This window comes from Pseudophryne corroboree, chromosome 12 (genome assembly GCF_028390025.1).
Source record: "Pseudophryne corroboree isolate aPseCor3 chromosome 12, aPseCor3.hap2, whole genome shotgun sequence".
Classification (NCBI taxonomy): Eukaryota; Metazoa; Chordata; class Amphibia; order Anura; family Myobatrachidae; genus Pseudophryne; species Pseudophryne corroboree.
In genome coordinates, this window is record NC_086455.1 from 74,127,052 (window position 1) to 74,148,712 (window position 21,661).

The 21,661-nt window shown below is 45.9% G+C and overlaps 1 protein-coding gene across 1 annotated transcript in view; it reads right to left on the bottom strand.

Annotated features, from left to right (window-relative positions):
* Positions 1-11,915: 11,915 nt before the first annotated feature.
* LOC134980715 (transmembrane protein 62-like) overlaps positions 11,916-21,661 on the bottom strand; it is a 103,059-nt gene continuing 93,313 nt past the window's right edge. The window contains exon 14 of the mRNA XM_063947651.1: positions 11,916-12,629. Within this exon, the coding sequence (XP_063803721.1) occupies positions 12,597-12,629 (33 nt within the window). The 3' untranslated portion in view covers positions 11,916-12,596. The remainder of the gene's footprint in view (positions 12,630-21,661) is intronic.

The window sequence follows — 21,661 nt, forward strand, 5'->3', positions numbered from 1 at the left end:
GGAGGCTTGGTGGTGTGAGGCGGCTGACTCAAGTTAGTATAGATTGAAATACGCAAATCGTGAGGAGATTTGCAAAGGAGCGTAATAGGGAATTGTGCATTGTGTAGTATTGAAGTAAAAAGGTTTTTTGTTACGCTCCGGCTGAGGGTCGCAGTTTGTACATCGACTCGTGGTAGTATGGCAGCTGGGTAACAAGTACCTAGACGTCGTGCGATTGGACCGCATGTTTGTGGGTGCGATACATAGCGCAACTTGATACCCCTTTTATGAGCTTTTGCGTAAAATCGCGGTATCATTAGCGCCGTGTAGAGCATACGCAAGCGTGATTTGTGTATAAAAAGTGCATAGGGAGTTTTCGCTGGTCTCTCTCAGGAAAATCTCCAGCGGTGGATATTTGCTGGAAAGGGTAAGTCACTCCTAACACTTCCAGTAAATAGAAATCTTAGGTCGACCTCACTGGGTACGCGGTGGTCACTATTGGAGTGAGTCGTGGTACTCGGCGGAGAAGGAGTGGGTGAAAGCGCTCTAAGAACTTTCACCGTCTATTCGTGTAGTGCAATTGGGGATTGCGTAAAAGGAAAAAGCCCGCGATGGGATCCAATTGCACAAGCGGTGGACGTATGGTAGCCAGGGTTCAGGTTGAAGAGCCGCGGCCCAAGGGGTCAACGAGGTTTGTTATGTGTGGAAAATATGGTCCACACGCTGAAGACTTTTTGTCTGAATGGGTACGTATGACTGACAAAGATAGAGTACCATTCCCTAGGGTGGGCAGCTTTGAGCCAGAGATATTACAGAACTTAAGGATAAGGATATGTCTGATAAAATCCAGAAAACTAAGGATTAGACATATGGATTGTTTAAATCTATGGCAGCAAGAGGTGGATGTGCAAAGGGAATTAGCTTGCGCAGCAGGTTCCAAACCTAGCGGGAAAACAATGGCGAACGCACCACCACCACCATATATTGATGGGGAGAAAGTAGCTACAAGCAATGGTGCATTGGTACAGGATAGGAATGTGATTGATAAATGTACTAACGCTAACCCTTGCCAGCTGTATACCATTTTAAATTTTCCCCAGTATTGTGAGCAGGAAGATGAGCCCAGCACGATATCGGCACTCTCTCTAGCAGCCACCATACAGGACACACAGGTGGGCACGGCCCAACCACCAAGAGTTGTAGCAAGGCCCCCTAGCGGAGAGATAAGTGAGGTCATGTCCACAGGTAAGTACGGTACCATACACTATGCAGAAACGATAGCCCCTCAAATTAGAGAGTCAAACCAGAATGACATAATTGAATTAAATCCTGTCAGGGTGATTGCAGTTCCCAACGGGAGAACTGACAATCAGGGAGTAACTCCCATCAGGAACATTGCCATGCATTGTCCTTGGTCCCGAGCAGAGTTAAGGTCAATTATGTCTGAATTTCCTGATCCCAGAAAAGATCTAGTCGGATGCCAGAGGTTCATTAAAGAGTTAGGTAACGCCCATGAGCCCACGAATAAAGATTGGCGAACAGTGCTACGAGTGTGTTTACCCTCAAATATTGACACCACGAAATTCATAACAGATTGTAAGTTAGACGCAGAGGTACCTCTCACTGATGAATACAATCAGGAGAACGTAAAGCAAATCAATCTGCAATTAGGAGTGTATTTCCCTACTGTTGTCAAATGGAATAAAATCTTCTCCATAAAGCAAAAGGAAGGTGAAATGGCATCCGAATATTTCCACCGAGCACTGCAGGAAATGGCTAGATACACTGGGATCGAGGACATTAAAGATAATGCACACCACAGGGAGATAGCTGTTACTGTATTAATGGACGGGTTAAAGGAGGCACTAAAAACCAGGGTACAAACCTCTCTACCTAACTGGAGAGGTATCTCGGTGGCTGCATTGAGAGAGTCCGCTATCGAGCACGACCGGAACATCAGTAAGCACAGGGAGTCTCAGGGGGATAAGCTGATGACAGTGAGTATAAATGCTCTTACAAAAAAACCACTTCAGCCAAAACCCCAGACCCCTGATGGTAAGCCATGTGTAGTAATATGTTTTAATTGTCAGAAGGTAGGACATTACTCAAGGGAATGTAAGAATAAAGGGACACATAATGTATACCGACCCCCTAGACCAGGATATGAACCACACTACGATTCACATAATTGGGATCAGGGACCACATAGGAGGAATTACGAGCCACATGCAGGGGAAACAAGGAGGTACCCACCAAGGAGAGATTGGCAGACCTCCAAAAATTCTCAGCTACCCCCCTCACATATTGTAGCGGCCAGTGCGCTGTGGGAGGGTCCCAATACACAATAGGGGTTGGGCCACACCTGTAGTCTGCAGCCAGTGAAGTTGATTGCTAGCCTTGGTAGTGAACCTGAGGTCACGGTTGATGTAGCTGGTGTACCATTATCATTTCTTATAGATACAGGGGTGGCCAGGTCAGTGTTGAATTCCACATCAGGTGTAAAGACCACGGGAAAAATGATTTCGGCAATGGGAGTAACAGGAACAGTGCAACAATACCCTTTGAGTAGACCAGCAGAGATTACGATAGGGCCCTTGCAAACCAAACATTCTTTTCTGCTGGCTGCATCGGCTCCGACTAATCTACTCGGCAGAGACTTATTGTGTAAAATGCGGTGTGTCATATATTATACTCCTGAGGGTGTCTTCTTGGATATACCGGAGAATCATGCTCAAGAAGTACAAGATATACTAGACACTCCTCAAAGGCTAATGTCGCATTCTACTGTTATAGACAAGTGTCCATCAAAGGTAGAGGAAATGATCTCACAAATACCGGGTTCCCTTTGGACCAAAGATGGACAAGACACTGGATTGATGGTGAATGTAACTCCAGTAGTAGTACAAGTAAAAGATGGTAGTATAGCTCCAAAAATCCCTCAGTATCCTCTGAAGCCAGAGGTAGAGTTAGGAGTGTACCCTGTAATAGAGCGGCTGCTACAGCAGGGCATCCTAGTTAGAACGTCCAGCACCGTCAATAGTCCCATCTTCCCTGTGAAAAAGAGTGGGGGGAGGGGTTACAGGCTAGTGCAGGATCTAAGGGGGATAAACAAAATAGTTGAGAGCCAATTCCCCGTAGTGCCCAATCCAGCTGTCATCCTCATGCAAATTCCCTCTACGGCAAAATTCTTCACTGTCATTGACCTCTGTTCTGCTTTCTTTTCTGTCCCTCTTCACCCTGACGGCCAGTACCTTTTTGCCTTTACATACAGGGGAGTACAGTACACCTGGACTCGTCTTCCCCAAGGTTTCATTGATAGTCCGAGTATTTTCTCCCAGGCTTTGCATGACTGTTTACAATCCTTTCAACCTGAGAGTGGATCAGTACTAATACAGTATGTTGATGACTTATTGTTGTGTTCTGACTCACTCGAATCGTCCTTGAAAGACATGAAACAGCTTCTGTTTCATCTTTCCCATACGGGACACAAGGTTTCAAAGGATAAGTTGCAGTTGTGCCGGACCAGGGTAAAATATTTGGGACATTGCTTGACTCAAGAACTTAGACACCTCACTGCTGATAGAATACAGGTGATTTGCGACATGACTCTGCCACAAACTCAGCAACAGATTCGCACTTTGTGGGTACTGTCGAAACTGGATTCCAGGGTTCTCTATACTGGCTTTACCTTTGCAAGAAATGGTCTCTTCGAATAAACCGGAAGGGATCTCTCACACAGATGAGTCCGAACTGGCGTTTGAGACACTCAAACAGTGCCTATCACAGGCACCTGCATTAGGTATGCCAGATTATGAGAATCCCTTTGAATTGTACGGTACTGAAAGTGCTGGGTGCGCGGCAGGGGTCTTAACACAGAGACATGGTGATGCCAGCAGACCGGTAGCTTACTTGAGTGCACAGTTGGACACTGTAGCGCGGTCTCTCCCCACTTGCTTGCGAAGTGTTGCAGCGATAGCTTTGCTGGTAAGTAAAAGCGAGGACGTAGTGTTAGGACATGACCTGACCATCCATACACCCTATGCAGTATCAGCCTGACTAAACTCCGCCCAAACCAGACATGTCTCATCTGCTCGGTTTACAAAGTGGGAATTATCACTGATGGCCCCGGTAAACATCACCATTAAGAGATGCAGCTCACTAAATCCTGCAACTTACTTGCCAAGTGTGCCTGGACAGGCACAAAGGGTGGAGGATGAGAATGAGGGTGAAGGAGGATTTAGTGCAGACACTGATACGCATGATTGTATGGAATACCTGAATCAGACTTTCACAGCGAGACCCGACATCAGTGACAACCCACTGGAAGGAGTAGACTTTACCTTCTACACTGACGGTAGTTGCCACAGACAGACAGAATCGGGAGACTTGTGCACTGGATATGCAGTTGTAGATGATGAAGGTACCCCTGGGCCCACCGCCCTCAGCACAAGTTGCTGAGTTGGTCGCCCTAACCAGAGCGTTGGAATTGGCCAAGGGTAAGTCAGCTAATATATACACAGATTCTAGGTACGCCTTTGGAGTGGTGCATGATTTTGGGGCCCTATGGCGCCTCAGAAATTTCATGACGGCAGCTGGCACACCTGTAGCGCATGCGTCTCACATCAAAAGGCTTTTGACAGCAATACAGGAACCAGACAGAGTGGCTGTTATCAAGTGCAAAGCACACACTTACAACCAAGACCCAATTTCAATTGGTAACAGCCGGGCAGACGAAGCTGCTAAATCAGCAGCAAGCACCCCCATACAAACGAACATCACATCACTGATTACATTTAACACGATCAACACACAACAATGAATCGAAATGCAAAATTTGTGTTCCCTACAGGAAAAGGCAGTCTGGAGGACAAAGGGGTATGGCCAGGAGTCCTCAGGACTGTGGACAGGTGGACACGGTAAGCCAGTGGCTCCCAGAGCATATCTTCCAAGTCTAGCTGAGGCGGCACACGGTCTGACTCATCTGGGCAAAGAGGGTATGTGCAAGTTGGTAAGAGCCTACTGGTGTGCGCCAGGATTCTCTTCTCATGCAGGTAAGAGAGCAATGACATGTTTTACTTGTTTGAGGAAGAATATTGGAAAGACAATACCAACAGAGCCATCCCATATCCCTCCGACAGATGGACCTTTTCAGGTAATACAAATCGATTTCATACAGTTACCACCCTGTAGGAATTTGAAATATGTGTTAGTTTGTATTGATGTATTTTCCAACTGGGTAGAAGCGTTCCCTGCTGCCACAAATACTGCTACGTTCACTGCAAAGAAAATTGTGCAGGAATTTGTGCGTTCCCTGCTGCCACAAATACTGCTACGTTCACTGCAAAGAAAATTGTGCAGGAATTTGTGTGTAGATATGGTATCCCTAGAGTAATTGAAAATGATAGGGGTACCCATTTTACAGGTGAAGTCTTTCAGGTCATGTGCAAACTGATGGTAATTAATAGCAAGCTGCATACTCCGTACCGTCCACAGGCGAGCGCAAAGGTAGAGAGAGTGAACAGCACTATTAAGAACAAGCTGAGCAAATGAATGGCTCAACCTGGATTGTTGTGGCCAGAGGCTTTGCCACTAGTGTTGTACAGCATCAGAACCACTCACAGGTCTCCACTTAACTTAACACCCTTTGAAATTCTTTTTGGTCGACAACCTCATGTAATGATAGACCCCCAGGATGATTTGAAATGTAATAATGAAGTGACTGTGAAATATTTGGTTGGGATGAGCCAGCAGCTGAGAAATCAACAGAGAAATCTAAAGCTGGTGATTCCTGACCTACCGAACAGTAATTGTCATGACATTGAGCCTGGGGATTATGTGATGATTCGAAATTTCTTACGCTCAGGTTGCCTCATAGACAGGTGGGAAGGACCATATCAAGTCTTGTTAACCAGCACGACAGCATTGAAGGTCGTCAAAAGAGAGACTTGGGTCCACTCCTCCCACTGCAAGAAGATCGCTGACCCGGAGAGAACTCGTGACAAAGAGCAGAGTGTAGAGAACCTCGTATCACTGGAGTGTTTGTTCCGGGAAAGTTGAGAGGCAGGACTGTTGAAAGGCACCTGAGCGCGGAAAGCAACAAGATTTAGAACGGTTGTCGCACCATTTTCTTTTTTCACCTCCCCCTGCATTTTCCTTTCTTTTCTCCTTCTTATTTTCCTTCTTTCCCCTAACGAAATGGATCTCTCTCAAGAGACTGCGTTTTGGGTTCTACTAGTAATTCTGTTTTTGATCAGGACAATTTGTTTTGGTGAGGGTCCCAGAGAGGTCGAGCAGGGGTCTGGAATGGGTTCTGATGGCGAGTACGAATTTGTAGGATTTCAGGACCAGCACATCACTCGAGTAAAGGCTGGTATCAGTAAGCGCTCTGGTAATCATGGAGCTCGGAGGCACTGTGAAGGGTTATTGTCTGATGAATATTGTATTTGTAGGAATTGTGAGAATATAGTAGAGGATGGGTGCATCCAGAGATGTCAGTCCAACCTTAATATCGACATGGACCGCCATCCGTTGAGTGATTACCACTCACTAGTGGGTAAGGTCTTAAACCAGACAGAATGCTGGGTGTGCTCACAGGTACCTCAAGGTCAGAGTAAGTCAGGATTAGTACCATACCCTTTAGCAATAGATGAGGTACTCGAATTACGGGGTGGAAGACCGGTGGACAAGAAACTCAATATCTCTAGGCCCCCTAGTTTGAAGCTCCACCAGTATCATGTAGACAGGTCCTTATTGTGTTTTAATATTTCCAATTACCAAAAACCGGGAAATTGGGAAGTGACGTGGAATAACCAGACAATGACTTTTTCACACAGAGCTGATAGGATACCCATAGACTCTGAACTTGTATGCCAAATAGCCAACAGTGGGAGGTATTTTCGGTATAGGTATACCCGTGGAAGCAAGACCATGTGGGTTGGAAAAGTATCGTCAGGGTATTGTGCTCATATCATCCAGCCCGATACTTGTACTGAGCAGATGGGAGAACTAGGGATTGGTTTCTTTATTTGGAAAATTTGTAATATGGTGATGTTATATTTTGTCCCCTATGTTCTCCCAGATGATGCCTATTTCATATGTGGGAGGAAAGCGTACAAGTGGCTTGCCCCGAGCTCAGAGGGATTGTGTTATATTGGGAGAGTACTACCGGAGGTCATGACCATAACCCATGATAAAATGAAAGACGTTCACCGCAGTGCTCAGGCTCCTTATACTCATACTCACTATGAACACATCATCAAGAGACACCTCATAGACAGGGCAGCCTCTGATTTGATCCACGAATCCACCGGGATTCAGTTCCTTCTCGCATTAGACATCACCCGTACTGCCAGAGGAACTATAAATTATAAGTATATCCATGCGCTAGCGAACTTGATAGATAATATCACTGAGATGTATGATGACACCTTCAGGTATACAGGAAGGGAGTTACAAGCCTACAAGAAGGAACTGATTCAGCACAGGATGGTCCTTAATTATGTCACAGCCGTGACAGGTGGGTACTGTGTTACTCTGGCAACTCAATATGGTGTGAAGTGCTGTACGTATATTACAAACCCGCACTGATGATCCCACGGAGATCATCGATCAGAAGATGGATGAGATCTTGCAGTTGAAGTGGGAGTTCAGGAGGAAGCACAACCTTACCTTAGCGACTGTGAGGAATGAACTGACCGCCTGGGTCTCATGGTTGAACCCACGCAACTGGTTCTCAGGTTTAGGAGAGTGGGCTCAAAATGTCATTATGAGTATGGGGAAGTTTCTCCTTTGTATCCTGGGAGTCATCATAATTATTCGTTTGATATTTAGGTGTGTTCAAATTCTAACGCGGCGCAAGCACAGCACAAATTTGATGAGTCTAAGGAGCAAGGGCGCTGTTACAGCAGCAGATTTAATTTACGATCCATCCATAGAGACAGTGTTATGATAAGGATTGCAAATGAATTTCATGGCCTGTTTCTTTCACCCGTTTTTCTTCGTCTCCCGCTCTGCCCAGATACATCCAACCGGAAAATACGTCAGCCCTACCCAAAATGTTTATGTGAATGTATTTGTATATATATGTGTCTTATCTTCATCTCTTCAACCTCCAGTTAATGGCACACATAGTCGACAGGTTATATCCACATATACTAGCACTCACATATGTTCCCCCTCCATGTATCATCAACTAAATGTGCAACCCATTTGTTGGAACAAGAAGCCGAAAAGAGCTCGGTAGTGTCTGTTGGCCCATTTACAGACCCTTAATACGGGATGAGAAGGATTTAATGTATACTTTGCAATACCTCGAAGCTTATTACATATACGGCACGATGATACATGCCCCTCAGACATGGATTCATACATACATGCTTTTTACTATCTCACTAGGTCACACATTTCCCACCTACAAATATTGCAATACACACATCACATACAAACTACACACAGATGGCCTCCGTGTGTGTACTTGTTCTGCTGTGCGTGCGCATATTCACAATTTGCGTATGGTCGCTCCTGCGGTCCTGCGCATTAGCGTGTGGTATGAGTATTTACGGTAGTTTGTGAATGCATGGAAAAGCCATCAAAACACATTACATATTTAATCCAAATAGTGCACAATGTACACATAGTCTCCATGCATCACACCAGCAAGTTACAACAGTTTAAATGGTATCAGAACAAAGGGATTCACCTTTACAGGATAGGAGGGGACAGAACAAGGTTTTAAGGTGGTGTTTGGAATCCAGCTGTAAGGTATTTTAAGGGTAATATTCCGGTGTTGGTTTGCAGAAGATCGCACGCTCCTGCGAATAGTTATGCGCAGGAGCAGAATATAGATATAAACTGTATTTACTGTACATTTGGTATGCGGCGGGAATCCAGAGGAGACCACTCACAAGTGCATCTGGAACAGACATCGCCCACCTATTCAAACCAACCTATGACCTCTCCTGTACTGTAAATGACCATCCCTGTGTCCAATGGACAAAGAGATTACAGTATCCATTGTGTTAACTTTTGGAAGATTGTATAAAATAGCCAGCTGCATGCCTGGTCAGACACAGACTCTAAAGGTCATCTACCCTGATGACTGAGGACCAGACTGGGAAGCGCAGGCAAAATCAAACAAGTATGTACCATTGACTGTAGCCATTATTCTATTGTATTGTATTGTTTTGTTATTGTAACCCCCTTTCAGTAATTATATGTTGGTGTGTCGGAACCCGGCATTTTAAATACAAACTGGTGTCGTGTTTCCTTTCCCTGCTAAGGTTATAAGTGTATTACAAATTACATGTGTAGCTGTTAAGGGTTCACGAAGTGTCTTTGGGTGTGTGTGCACTGAGTGTACTTTGTACAGCCAGCACGGCGTTTGTACGCAAAGTACGTACACGGTACGGGGCTCTGTATGCTAATGGTGTAATAAGTACTTAGGTTGAGGATTAAGTATAGCGGCCGCAGCGGCTCCATTTAAAAGTGTATTGAATGTCTTGTTAAAGTGTAGCTTTTAGTCATGAAAGTAAACCAGCGTTTACAGAGGATATCTATATTGGATGACAAGACATCTGACCAATTTTTGAATACTACTATTCCCCCATGCGCATGTAATGGCAGGTCTATCCAACGTAAGTGTGGACACATAACCTGAAAATAACGTATCTTCCTGCATACGATCCGCTGTTTGTGACAGGGCCCCGTGCAGAACAGGGGGTGACTCCCACTTTATTCTGTCCGCGGCGGGAAAAGAATAAACAATTGGAATCCACTTGAGGATTTGAAACCATCTTATCAGGGCTGACCTAGAATCTCTCACACAGAGCGCTCAGCACATGAGAAGGAGGAATGTTGCCTCAGCTTTCATTATAAATTTATATATATATATATATATATATATACCCACATATAGACCCTTTTGTCAGTAACAGCAGGGTCCTCAGTGACGTTAATACATCCTTAATTTGCACTAATCATATACTGAATGCTCTTTTTTTTGTGTGGATCTAATCAGGAAACATTATGGTCGACATAGGAAACAGTATCCGTGTCGATATCAGGGAGTAATAACTGGGCAAAATAATCTTTTTTGCGACCCCCAGGGGTCTGAGGGAAATATAGCTATGAACCTCCATAGATATTTCTACGTCTGTGTCTGAGACACAGATTTTTGCATCCTTACTATATATATATATATATATATATATATATATATACGAATACATATACACACACACACACATACATATATATATATATATATATATATATATATATAGAGCCTTTCTGATATGCATCATATTATCATGCCAATTTTTACCCAGTCAGATATTAGTGGTGCCGACAGGGCCACCCCCACACGACTGTGTCCCTACTATATTTTCCTCTTGGGAAAAAACATTCAGCCATCGACATGTTGACACACATGTACCAAGCCCCATCAGGAGTCGGCGGTGCTGACAGGGTCACTCCCACAGCCGTTTGTCGGAAGATCAGCCTCAGACATGCCGACACACGTGTACCAAACACCCCCCGACACACCGGGCATATAGAGGACCGACCCACAGTAAAGTCTGTCAGGGAGACACAGATGTAGTTTGCCAGCTCACAAACCAGCGCTCAATCCCATTTCTGAAAACCTTTATATAATGCCTCAGACCTGTAGTGCTTTTATAACTAACTTATATTGCACCAAATCAACTGTGCCACCCCCCCCCCCTTTCACTCTGTTATGCGTGAGGAAGGACCAGCATCTCTACAACTCTGTGGAGAGAAAATGGCGCTGATGAGAGCTAGGCCACGCCCCCTCAATGGCGCGCTTCAGCCCGCTATTTTTCATTATATTTATACTGGCGGGGATCAGGATTTAGTGCCCAGGCACTCATACCACTCTTTTCCAGTCACATATGAGGATTTATATGCTGCCCAGGGCACCCCCCCCTCCACGCCCTGCACCCTACAGTGCCGCTGTGTGCGGGAGCATGGCGCGCAGCGCGATCGCTGTGCGGTACCTCAGAAGCCGTCACTGAAGTCTTCTTTTCTTCTTCTACTCACCTGTCTTCTGACTTCTGGCTCTGCAAGGGGGGTGACGGCGGGCTCTTGGAATGAACCCCTAGGCGTAGCTAGTGTTCCAAACCCTCAGGAGCTAATGGTGTCCTGTAGCCAAAGAAGCAGAGCCTTTAAACTCACTAGAAGTAGATCTGACTTCTCTCCCCTAAGTCCCACGAAGCAGGGAGACTGTTGCCAGCAGCCCCTCTGAAAATAAAAAAACCTAACAATAAAGTATTTTCAGAGAAACTCAGTAGAGCTCCTCAGAGTGCATCCAGTCTGCCTGGGCACAGATCTAAACTGGAGTCTGGAGGAGAGGCATAGAGGGAGGAGCCAGGTAACACCATTTGAAAGTCTTAAAGTGCCCATGTCTCCTGCGGATCCCGTCTATACCCCATGGTTCTTGAAGTAACCCCAGCATCCTCTAGGACGTATGAGAAATCTAAATACAGAGCGAGATATTTCAACATCGTTAAAGATATGCAAGATCTGTGAACGTTTTGGCAAGACAAACTGTGTTTTAGTTGTAACGATCCTTGGAAAACACATTCAACCAGGTAAATAATGTAAAGTACATTCTATACAATGGTATTGGGACAGCAGTATTTAGCAATCATCCATTACTGGCATGAGGTTTGGTCTGATCTGTCACAGCAACAACATAAACAGTCTGTAGTGGCTGCTTGAATGCCTTTGTCCCTATTCCCTAGCACATGCTTGGTCTAACTCCTTGAAATATTATGTAATGCTGAATATGTTTAGTAATGCTGTTACAGCTTATGATGCAGAGTCTCAGAAGGAACACAATCTGTAGCTTAGCAAGCTGTTGCCTGTGAACATAACAGAACAAGCTTTATTTCATCTCCTTACTTTTGATATACTTTTTATTATATATACACACACTGTATATAGTATATTATCTTTGTTGGTTTTATAGACACATTTTAATGTGGGGCTGTTGTTCTTGTGTCTTCTGGCCAGGTGAAAGAGACCACTGTACATGGAATAGATACCACATCTGGCAAGAAGATGTAGTATTCTCCACAGAGCTGAATACAGCTACAGCAGAGAGTGGTTGGAGAATATGAAAGGGGAGAAGGGCACACACAGCTTTTCCAGTAAAATTAAACAAATGGAGCCAAAAATAATTAACAACATAGCCTTCATTGAGGGCACTAGCTCACTTCATCGCCCATCGATGGGAAGCAGTTACTTTCCTGGAGGTCAGGATACAAATGCAGGCTTGGGGCTTGGAATCCCCACTCGGGAATAAATTACAGTGGCGAGTTTTGCACACGCTGCGCTCGCCATCGGGACCGCCGTCTGTCAGGATTCCAGTGTCTGTCTTATGATGGCCGGGATCCCATACTGATCCCTTCTCTATAATGGGTAGTTAATCTGCATCCCGATGTCTCATTTAAAAGTTCCAGCAGGATTTGGGACAGGACATCAGCCCACCTCTCTGGTAGCCACTGTGATTACCTGCAGCTTAACCTCTTGGTGGAGTTCCACACATCTTTCCAGGGACACAAAAGGACCAAAACCACTGTCCTCTGGGTTTTGTGGCCTCACTGCAAGGAAAGAGCTCTTACCTCTGAAATCTGTGAAATGACAGAGAGGGTAAAACTGTAGATTTCTTTTTGCGTTTCATCAAGTAAATAAGAGGAATGCTAGGTGCCACTGAATCCTGGAAATCCAAGACCTTGCAATTTGCCAATCGCCACCCTTTGGCAAATGGAGGTATCCCTCCCTAAGTAGTTTGATACTCAACATCTGGGCCTTGCCATCCTTCCCTTCCTCAGAAAGATCCTAAGATGGACTTGCACAGAGCTCTGACACTTGCGGAGATAACCTGACAATGATGTCTCACAGAGCCTATACAGAGATGAGGCCATACAGCTAATTATCTGCTGCATGGAACTAACCCAGGAGGGAGCCTCTCTGTCTATGAATTGCCCACTGGTGGGTACATAAGGGCCTGTGAGGGAGGGACTGCTACAGGGGAAGGGGTGAACTGGCCACTGGTTGGACGCTGACGGACAGACCTTTCCTGAGCATGTTCTGCTATTGAGCACAACAACTCCACCCAGGTACAGCTTAGTCCACCATGGTGCAAGATGCACAGTTGCCACCTGGCTGAGATGAGCAGTTTAATCTGGCTTTGGCAACACGCAGTATGACATTGATTTAGGAAGGTTCCAGCTGTGGCTCCTGGAGTTTGTGATTACAGTAGTTTGAGGATTCCGATTATCCGCAAAGGGCAGGAGAGCTCTTCTGTAACAATTGAAACACTATTTTTATTGCGACCACTAAGCACATGCTGGGTGTGTTCAGTAATAGGGTGCACTTTATACAGGGATGGTCTAGGAAGTCTTTTTGTACAGACAGTGATGTGTATTAGATTGTCACACCTGTGATGTCCTTTAGGTTTAGCCTGGTATTTAACCTTGCACACCCAAGAGCCCTTTCTATATTTCAAATCACAGGGATAAAAGAGACTAGGTTAGTACCCCAGTGGGGAGTAGGTGTACAGTAAAATACAGCACTCGGCTTTCAGTATGAAAAACACCAAACCCAACTCACACACACCTACTAGTACACATACTGACACCTGATCTTAGTACTGCTTTATGACAAAATCTTGGAAGGGAGACTGCTCCTCACCTTTTTCCCCCCATTATATTCTACAATAGCACTGTGTGCATATTCATATTTTCAATGCTATCTTATCATTGACAGCTAATCTGAATTATTATTATCCTTTATTTATATGGCGCTACAAGGGTTCCGCAGCGCCCAATTACAGAGTACATATGCACATAATCAAAACAGGAAAACAGTGACTTACAGTTGAAGACAATATAGGACAAGTACAGGGTAACTAAGCATAACTACATCAGTAAACGACATAGAGATAAATTTCAAGGTGGCCACAAACTGCAGGATTTGGCCAGTTGAGGATTATTAACGTAAGAAAACGATAAGCACATGAGGGAAGAGGGCCCTACTCGTGAGAGCTTACATTCTAATGGGGAGGGGCAGACAGAAAGGGGCGACACAGATGGGGTAGACCGAGCATGGGACAGAGGGTTAGGATGAGATTTGGTTGGGTTTGGTAAAGAAGTGGGTCTTAAGAGTCAGTTTGAAGTTCTGTAGAGAGGTGGAGAGTCTGAGGGGGAGAGGTAAAGAATTCCAGAAAAAGGGAGTAGCATGTGAAAAATCTTGGAGATAGGAGTGGAAGTAATCAGAAGACAGGAGAGTCGGCGTGCATTAGCAGAGCGATGAGGACGGGTGGGAGAGTAAAGGGAGATAAGATCAGAGATGTAAGTGGGAGATCAGTGGGTGAGGGCTTTGTAACTGAGTGTGAGAAGTTTGAATTGGATTCTGAAATGGAAGGGTAGCCAGTGAAGGGCCTGTAGGAGAGGGGAGGTGGATGTAGTGCGCTTGGTGAGGAAGATGAGCCGGGTTGCAGCACTGAGGATAGATTGGAGTGGAGAGAGGGAATTGTCAGGGAGACCAGTTAGGAAGAGATTACAGTAATCCAGTATGGAAATAATCAGTGAGTGAATAATAGTCTAAGTGGTATCCTGGGTGAGAAAAGGTCTGATCCTGGAAATGTTTTTAAAATGAAAATGACAGTTTTATGAGAGGTGCTGAATGTGTGGTTTGAAAGAGACGGAGGAGGAAAGAAAGGCAGTGAGTGCTGGTAACTGTTACAGTATCTGCTTTTTTGAAGCAGTAATTCCATTCTTATCTAGTCAGCCTTAAGGTGCCCACACACGGCACGATATAGCTGCCAATCCGACGAATTGGAACGATGTTGCAGTTATATTGTTCCGTGTATGGGCATGATGTCGTCCATTGCGTGCACCCGTGGGGTCGTCCGCCTGCATCGCTGAGTTTTCAGCATGTTCAAAAGATCAGCGATGCGGGGCGGACGAGCCCATGCAGCACTATGCATAGGAGGGCCGACATAGCAGGCGGTCGGGCACCGGATTGCCTCGTGTGTGGGGACTGTCCATATTTATCGGACCTCGGACGCTCCGTTGCATCGGCTCTATATGTTGCTATGTGCGTAGGCACCCTAAGATACTAGTTGAAACTCGGATCCCCACTACCTCTGACTCTGCGCCATCGGAATACTTTTAGCCTATAAACCTAAGTAACACTTAATACTGCATGAAGTACAATAAGAAATGACAGTGTTCAGAAAATTATTTGAGAAAATATAATTGATAAAAAAAAGCATGTGCGTCACATACCTCCTATCTTAGAAGTTGAATCTCTGAAGGTCTTCATATCCTCCACCATCCATCTTCACAGTGCAAACAAAAATTAATCTCACCAAAAAGCCTACAGGACGCATTATGCCTGGGTTTTGATTCAAAGTCTTAAAGGTGCATACGCACTTGGCAAGAAAATGAGCGACGTCGCTCATTTTCCCCTTTCCTGAGCGACGTTGCTCATTTTCCCCGTTCCTGAGTGATGTTGCTCATTGTCTCTGCAAGTGTGTATGCCGCCAGCGACGATCGATGTGCGACCCCTCGGGTCGACAATGATCGTCGCTGTCGACAGTGCATGCATGCTATATCTGGACTGTCGTCCAGGAGCTGCATACACGGTCGGCCGCTGCATGACATAACTGAGCGATATGAACAGTCATATTGCTCAGTGTGTACGGACGGCCGCCTACTGCCCGGCCCAGGAGGGTAAACACTAGACAATTTTGCTCATAGAGCGACGTCGTCTATTGTGCAGGCACCATTACACAAGTTGGCAAGAGATGAGGCTGCATTGCATGCATAGGAATAAAGGCCGATCTCCATCTGCATCCTTGTGGCCAAACTGTCCCTTTCCGTTCCCTTACAAAAGTAGCTGTCCTCACCATCAGAGCAGGCATTTACACCAGTGCTGTACTTAATGCAAGAGCTCAGATGAAATCAGACAGATCTCTGAGAAAGCTCACATGGCCCTTAATTCAGTCTACATGCCCTCAGCACACTCAGCCTACATGCACACATACCGTTGATGCCCAGTTCCACATACTCAGGTACAAGTGCTTACAACTGCAACTCACCTGTACTTGTTCAAAGTTGCATATATGATTGGCTATGGAGCATGTGCAGTACGGAAAATGTCAAGATCCATTGCAATGAAAGAGCGGATGTTGCACTAATACAGGAGACCCATTTTAAGGTTGGAATTCGTAACCCTACTCTTACGAATCGCTACTTCCCCACAACATACTATAGTAACACCCCAGGTAGCAAATCCAAGGGAGTGGCTATTGTCTTCTCCAGAGACTTGCGCGTTTCTGACGTTTCTGTACACAGGGTGGTACCAGGTAGGCTCCTCCTCTTGACTTGTACAATCTTTGAGCGAATGTTCACTTTTGCAGCGATTTATGCACCAAACCAGGCCCAATTGTCTTTCTTCAATTCCCATCTCCCGAGGTTGGACTCTTTATTCCAGGGCGTCACTGTTTTGGGTGGGGACTTCAACTGGACATTAGACCCCAGCATGGACACGTCATCCCAAACCTCTAGATTTATTGCATCCAAGTATCGCTGTGTCAAACACTTACTCCACACGCAATAGTTAGCTGACTCTTGGAGGACCCTTAAGCCCTCAGGGCGTGACTACTCCTTCTATTCACACTCTCACCGGGTTTACTCCCGTATTGACTACTTGTTCCTTAGCCATAGACGTCTCCCGCTTCTCATAGATGACACCATTGGCTCTATCACATGGTCGGACCACGCCCCGGTGACTTTGACTTTAGACCTCCCCCACGGTTCCCATAAACAATGGACCTGGAGACTTAACGAGTCTCTTCTTTACAATGCACTTTGTAGAGAGGCCTTAGACAAGACTCTGGAAGATTACATTGCCACGAATGTTACAGATGATGTCTCCCACCTAACTGTGTGGGAAGCACATAAATGTGTACTCTGCGGCTGTCACTAACCTCGATTGGGAGTGTTGTGAACTCGGGGGCTCCTCCGATGGTCGGGAAGAGGCACCACAGCTGGGTCGGAGCAGAGAAGGCCGGATATAGGTTTTCCTCATACAGGACTCTGACAATTGTGTTTGATGAAGAAATGCTGAAGAACTTTATTTAGGGAAGGGAGCAATACAGCAACACATGGAAGAAAGAGGACTGGTGGGCTATGTCAAAGGCTACTGAAGAATTTGTGAGCGATGTTTAGAGATACATGAATAAAGAACTTGTGAGCGATGGTGAAAGACACTAAAGAATTCGTGAGCGATGTTTAAAGTCACTGGTGAATGAAGAGCTAGTGAGCGATGTTAAAAGACACTGAAGAATTTGTGAGCGATGTTTTAGACACTGATGATTAAAGAACTTGTGAGCGATGTTTAAAGACACTGATGAACGAAGAATTTGTGAGCGATGATAAAGACACTGATGAATGAAGAACTTGTGAGCGATGACAAAGACACTGGTGAATGAAGAACTTGTGAGCGATGATAAAGACACTGATGAATGAAGAACTTGTGAGCGATGTTTAAAGACACTGATGAATGAGGAACTTGTGAGTGATGATAAAGACACTGATGAATGAAGAACTTGTGAGCGATGATAAAGACACTGATGAATGAAGAACTTGTGAGCGATGTTTAAAGACACTGATGAATGAGGAACTTGTGAGTGATGATAAAGACACTGATGAATGAAGAACTTGTGAGCGATGATAAAGACACTGATGAATGTAGAACTTGTGAGCGATGAAAGACACTGGTGAATGAAGAACTTGTGAGCGATGATATAAGGCACTGAAGATTTTGTGAGCAGTGTTCAAAGACGCTGATGATTGAAGAACTCGTGAGCGTTGTTTAAAGACACTGGAGACTAGGTGAGCGAGCAGCACGATATGCTGGGAAAGTTGACTGGATGCTGGAAACTGTAGGAGGTAGCACAGCGGTCACAGGAGCACTGGAGATCACCTCTGGAAAAGAGACGATACTCAGGCGCCGAAGCTCTGCCCGGCGTCTGGTTTTGAATCTCCCGCCCTAACAGGATTGGTGGAGCGGTTCTGTGACGCCACCCACTCCCGCCCACGTGACGCCGGGTGCAATGGCGGCGCCCACACTTCGGGGAACCGCCGGGAGCAGCGCCAGCCAGACGCCGGGACCCGACGACCGCCGGAGGCGGGGGGCGCCAGACGGACCAGCAGACACGCAGGGGTAAGCGCGGCGGCCGCTGCCTCTGGTGTGCGACAGTACCCCCTCCTCCAGGAGTGGCCCCCGGACACTTCCCGGGCTTTGTTGGATGTCTGGAATGGAAGATCTGCACTAGTCGGGGAGCCGTGACTTCAGCAGCTTTGACCCAGCTCCTCTCCTCAGGACCATAACCTTTCCATTCCACCAGATACTGTAGATTCTTGTGAAGATAACGAGAGTCAAGAATAGCTTTAATTTAAAATTACGTTCCAGTTTCAGTCTCTACAGAGGTTCGCCTAGGAGATTCAGAATGGAACGGATTCAAAACAAGAGGACGAAGGAGAGAGACATGGAAAGAATTTGGTACCCGAAAGTGGGAAGGCAATCCCAATTTGCAGACAACCGGGTTCAGGACTTGCAACACGGGGTAAGGACCAATGAACCTTGGAGCAAACTTCATAGCAGGCACTCTTAAACGGAGATTGCGGGTAGAGAGCTATACCCTGTCACCCACTTTGTATTGGGGAGCTGCCCGTCGCTTCCTATCCGCAAAGAATTTGTAGCGGCCGGAGATTTTCCTGAGGTTAGCATGAACCCTACTGCAGATTTGACTGAAGTGCCGGAGAGTAGAGGCTGCAGCAGGAACATCTTCCGGAGGACAGATGGGTAATTCTGGAACTTGAGGATGGAATCCATAATTAATAAAGAATGGAGACTCACCAGTGGAGGAGTGGTACAGATGATTATGGGCAAACTCGGCCCAGGGTAACAGTTCCACCCAATTGTCTTGCGAAGGAGAGAGATAAACACTGAGAAAAGTCTCTAAATCTTGATTGACGCGTTCAGTTTGCCCATTGGTTTGAGGATGGTAAGCAGATGAGAACTTGAGCTTTATTTGTAAGGCAGAGCAGAGGGCCCTCCAGAACCTTGCCGTGAACTGCACCCCCCGATCATAGACTATCTCCTGAGGTAACCCGTGCAGGCGGAAGTGTTCACGAATGAATAAAGAAGCCAATTTGAGAGCTGACGGTAACCCGGTCAATGGAATAAAATGTGCCATTTTAGAAAAGCGGTCAATAATCACCCAGATGGTATTATGACCCTTAGAGAAGGGTAATTCGGTAACAAAGTCCATCGAAATATGGGTCCAAGGTCTCTTAGAAATGGACAGTGGATGAAGCAACCCCGCAGGAGGCAGACGAAGAGTTTTGTGCTGAGCACATTGAGGACATGAGTTGACAAAATCCTGTATATCCTTCTTCATAGTATCCCACCAGTATGACCTTCGTAGAAATTCCCACATTTTTTGAACTCCAGGATGACCGGAAAACTTGGAGATATGAGCCCACTGCAACAATTTCGGTCGAAATTTAGCTGGTACAGACATTCTTCCAGGAGGAGGGCCCAGAGTGGTAGGAGCTGCTGAAATAGAGACTGGACTGAGAATCAAAGCCTTTTCAACTGAATTTTCTTCATCCGAGGCCGTTAAGGAACGAGATAGAGCATCAGCCTTAGTGTTAAAAGTCCCGGCCCAGTACTTAATGATGAACGAGAAACGAGTGAAGAAGAGCGCCCATCTAGCTTGACGGGGATTCAAGCACTGGGCCGTCTTGAGATACAGCAAGTTCTTGTGATCGGTGTAAATCGTAATTAGATGTTTAGCACCTTCCAATAAGTACCTCCATTCTTCTAGGGCAGATTTTATCGCCAGATGTTCCTGGTCTCCAATGGTGTAGTTCCGTTCAGCGGGAGAGAACTTGCGAGAATGGAAACCACATGGATGTAACTTCCCATCAGAGGAGTACTGGGAAAGTACGGCACCGATGCCTACCGAGGAAGCATCGACCTCCAAGAAGAATGGATTTGAAAAATTAGGTTGCTGGAGTACCGGAGTGGACATAAAGGCTGCTTTCAACCGGGCGAATGCTGCTACCGCTTCAGAAGACCAGTTACTTGGGTCAGACCCCTTTTTGGTTAGGGCAGTAATAGGTGCCACAATGGTAGAGAATCCCTTCATGAATTTCCGGTAGTAATTTGCAAAACCCAGAAATCTTTGTACCGCTTTCAAGGAGAGAGGCTGAGTCCAGTCCCGAATGGCAGTGAGTTTTTCCAGATCCATACAGAGCTCCGTACCTGAGATGACATAGCCAAGAAATGGAATTGAAGGGACCTCAAAGGTGCATTTGGAAATCTTGCCGTAGAGATTATTCCTTCGTAGGCGAAGAAGTACTTCCTTGACCTGTACTCTGTGCTCTGTGAGATTCTTAGAAAATATCAGAATGTCATCCAAATATACCACTACGCTTAGGTATAACATGTCCCGGAATATCTCATTCACAAATCCCTGGAAAACAGCAGGGGCATTGCTGAGGCCAAACGGCATTACCAAATATTCATAATGCCCGTCCCTGGTATTGAAGGCCGTCTTCCATTCGTCCCCCTGTCGGATGCGTATCAAATTATAGGCTCCCCTTAAATCGAGCTTAGTGAAGACGTGGGCTCCACGAACCCTATCAAATAGCTCCGTGATGAGCGGCAAAGGGTATTTGTTCTTAACGGTGATATCGTTTAAACCCAGATAGTCAATACATGGTCTTAACCCTCCGTCCTTCTTCACAAAAAAGAAACCTGCTCCCGCCGGGGAGGTAGAGGGGCGAATGAATCCTTTCAGCAAATTAGCCTTGATGTAGTCCGACATAGCTTGGGTCTCGGGTAAAGACAAGGGGTAAGTACGTCCCCGGGGTGGCATTTTCCCTGGGATGAGCTTATTGGGACAGTCCCAGGGTCTATGGGGTGGTAACTGATCAGCCGACTGCTCCGAAAAGACATCTGTGAACTCCCGATAGACCTCCGGAATGAGCTCTTCATCCGACTTGGAAGATACCCGGAGCGGGTAGACAGGAGTGAGACAATTAGAATGACAAAAAGAACTCCAGGACAGTATTTGTGACGACTTCCAGTCGACGTGAGGGTTGTGAATTTTAAGCCAAGGAAGACCTAGAACCAGATTGTGGGGCATCTCCCGAATCACTAAGAACTCCAGATGTTCTTGATGCAGAGCTCCCACCTGCAGCCTGATTGGCACTGTGCGACTGGTAATAAGACCATTAGAAATTTGGGTACCATTGATGGCGGTCAACGTAATAGGTTTATAGTTACAGTCTGTCAAACGGCCTAAGTTCTGGACACAAGAAAGGGAAACAAAATTCCCTGCAGCCCCAGAGTCCAGCAAAGCTTTAACAGGTTTGGTTATTGACTCAGGAAACAGAGACACGGAGAGTAAACAGTCCACTGTCGGAGAAGGTTTAGATGTAATTCCTAACTCGACTCCTCTGGAACAAGCTAGGACCGCCCGTTTCCCGGACGGGACTTGCAGAACTTGAGAAAATGATCCGCGGCTCCACAGTAGAGGCAGAGCCTACCCTCACGACGTCGCTGCCGTTCTTTTCCG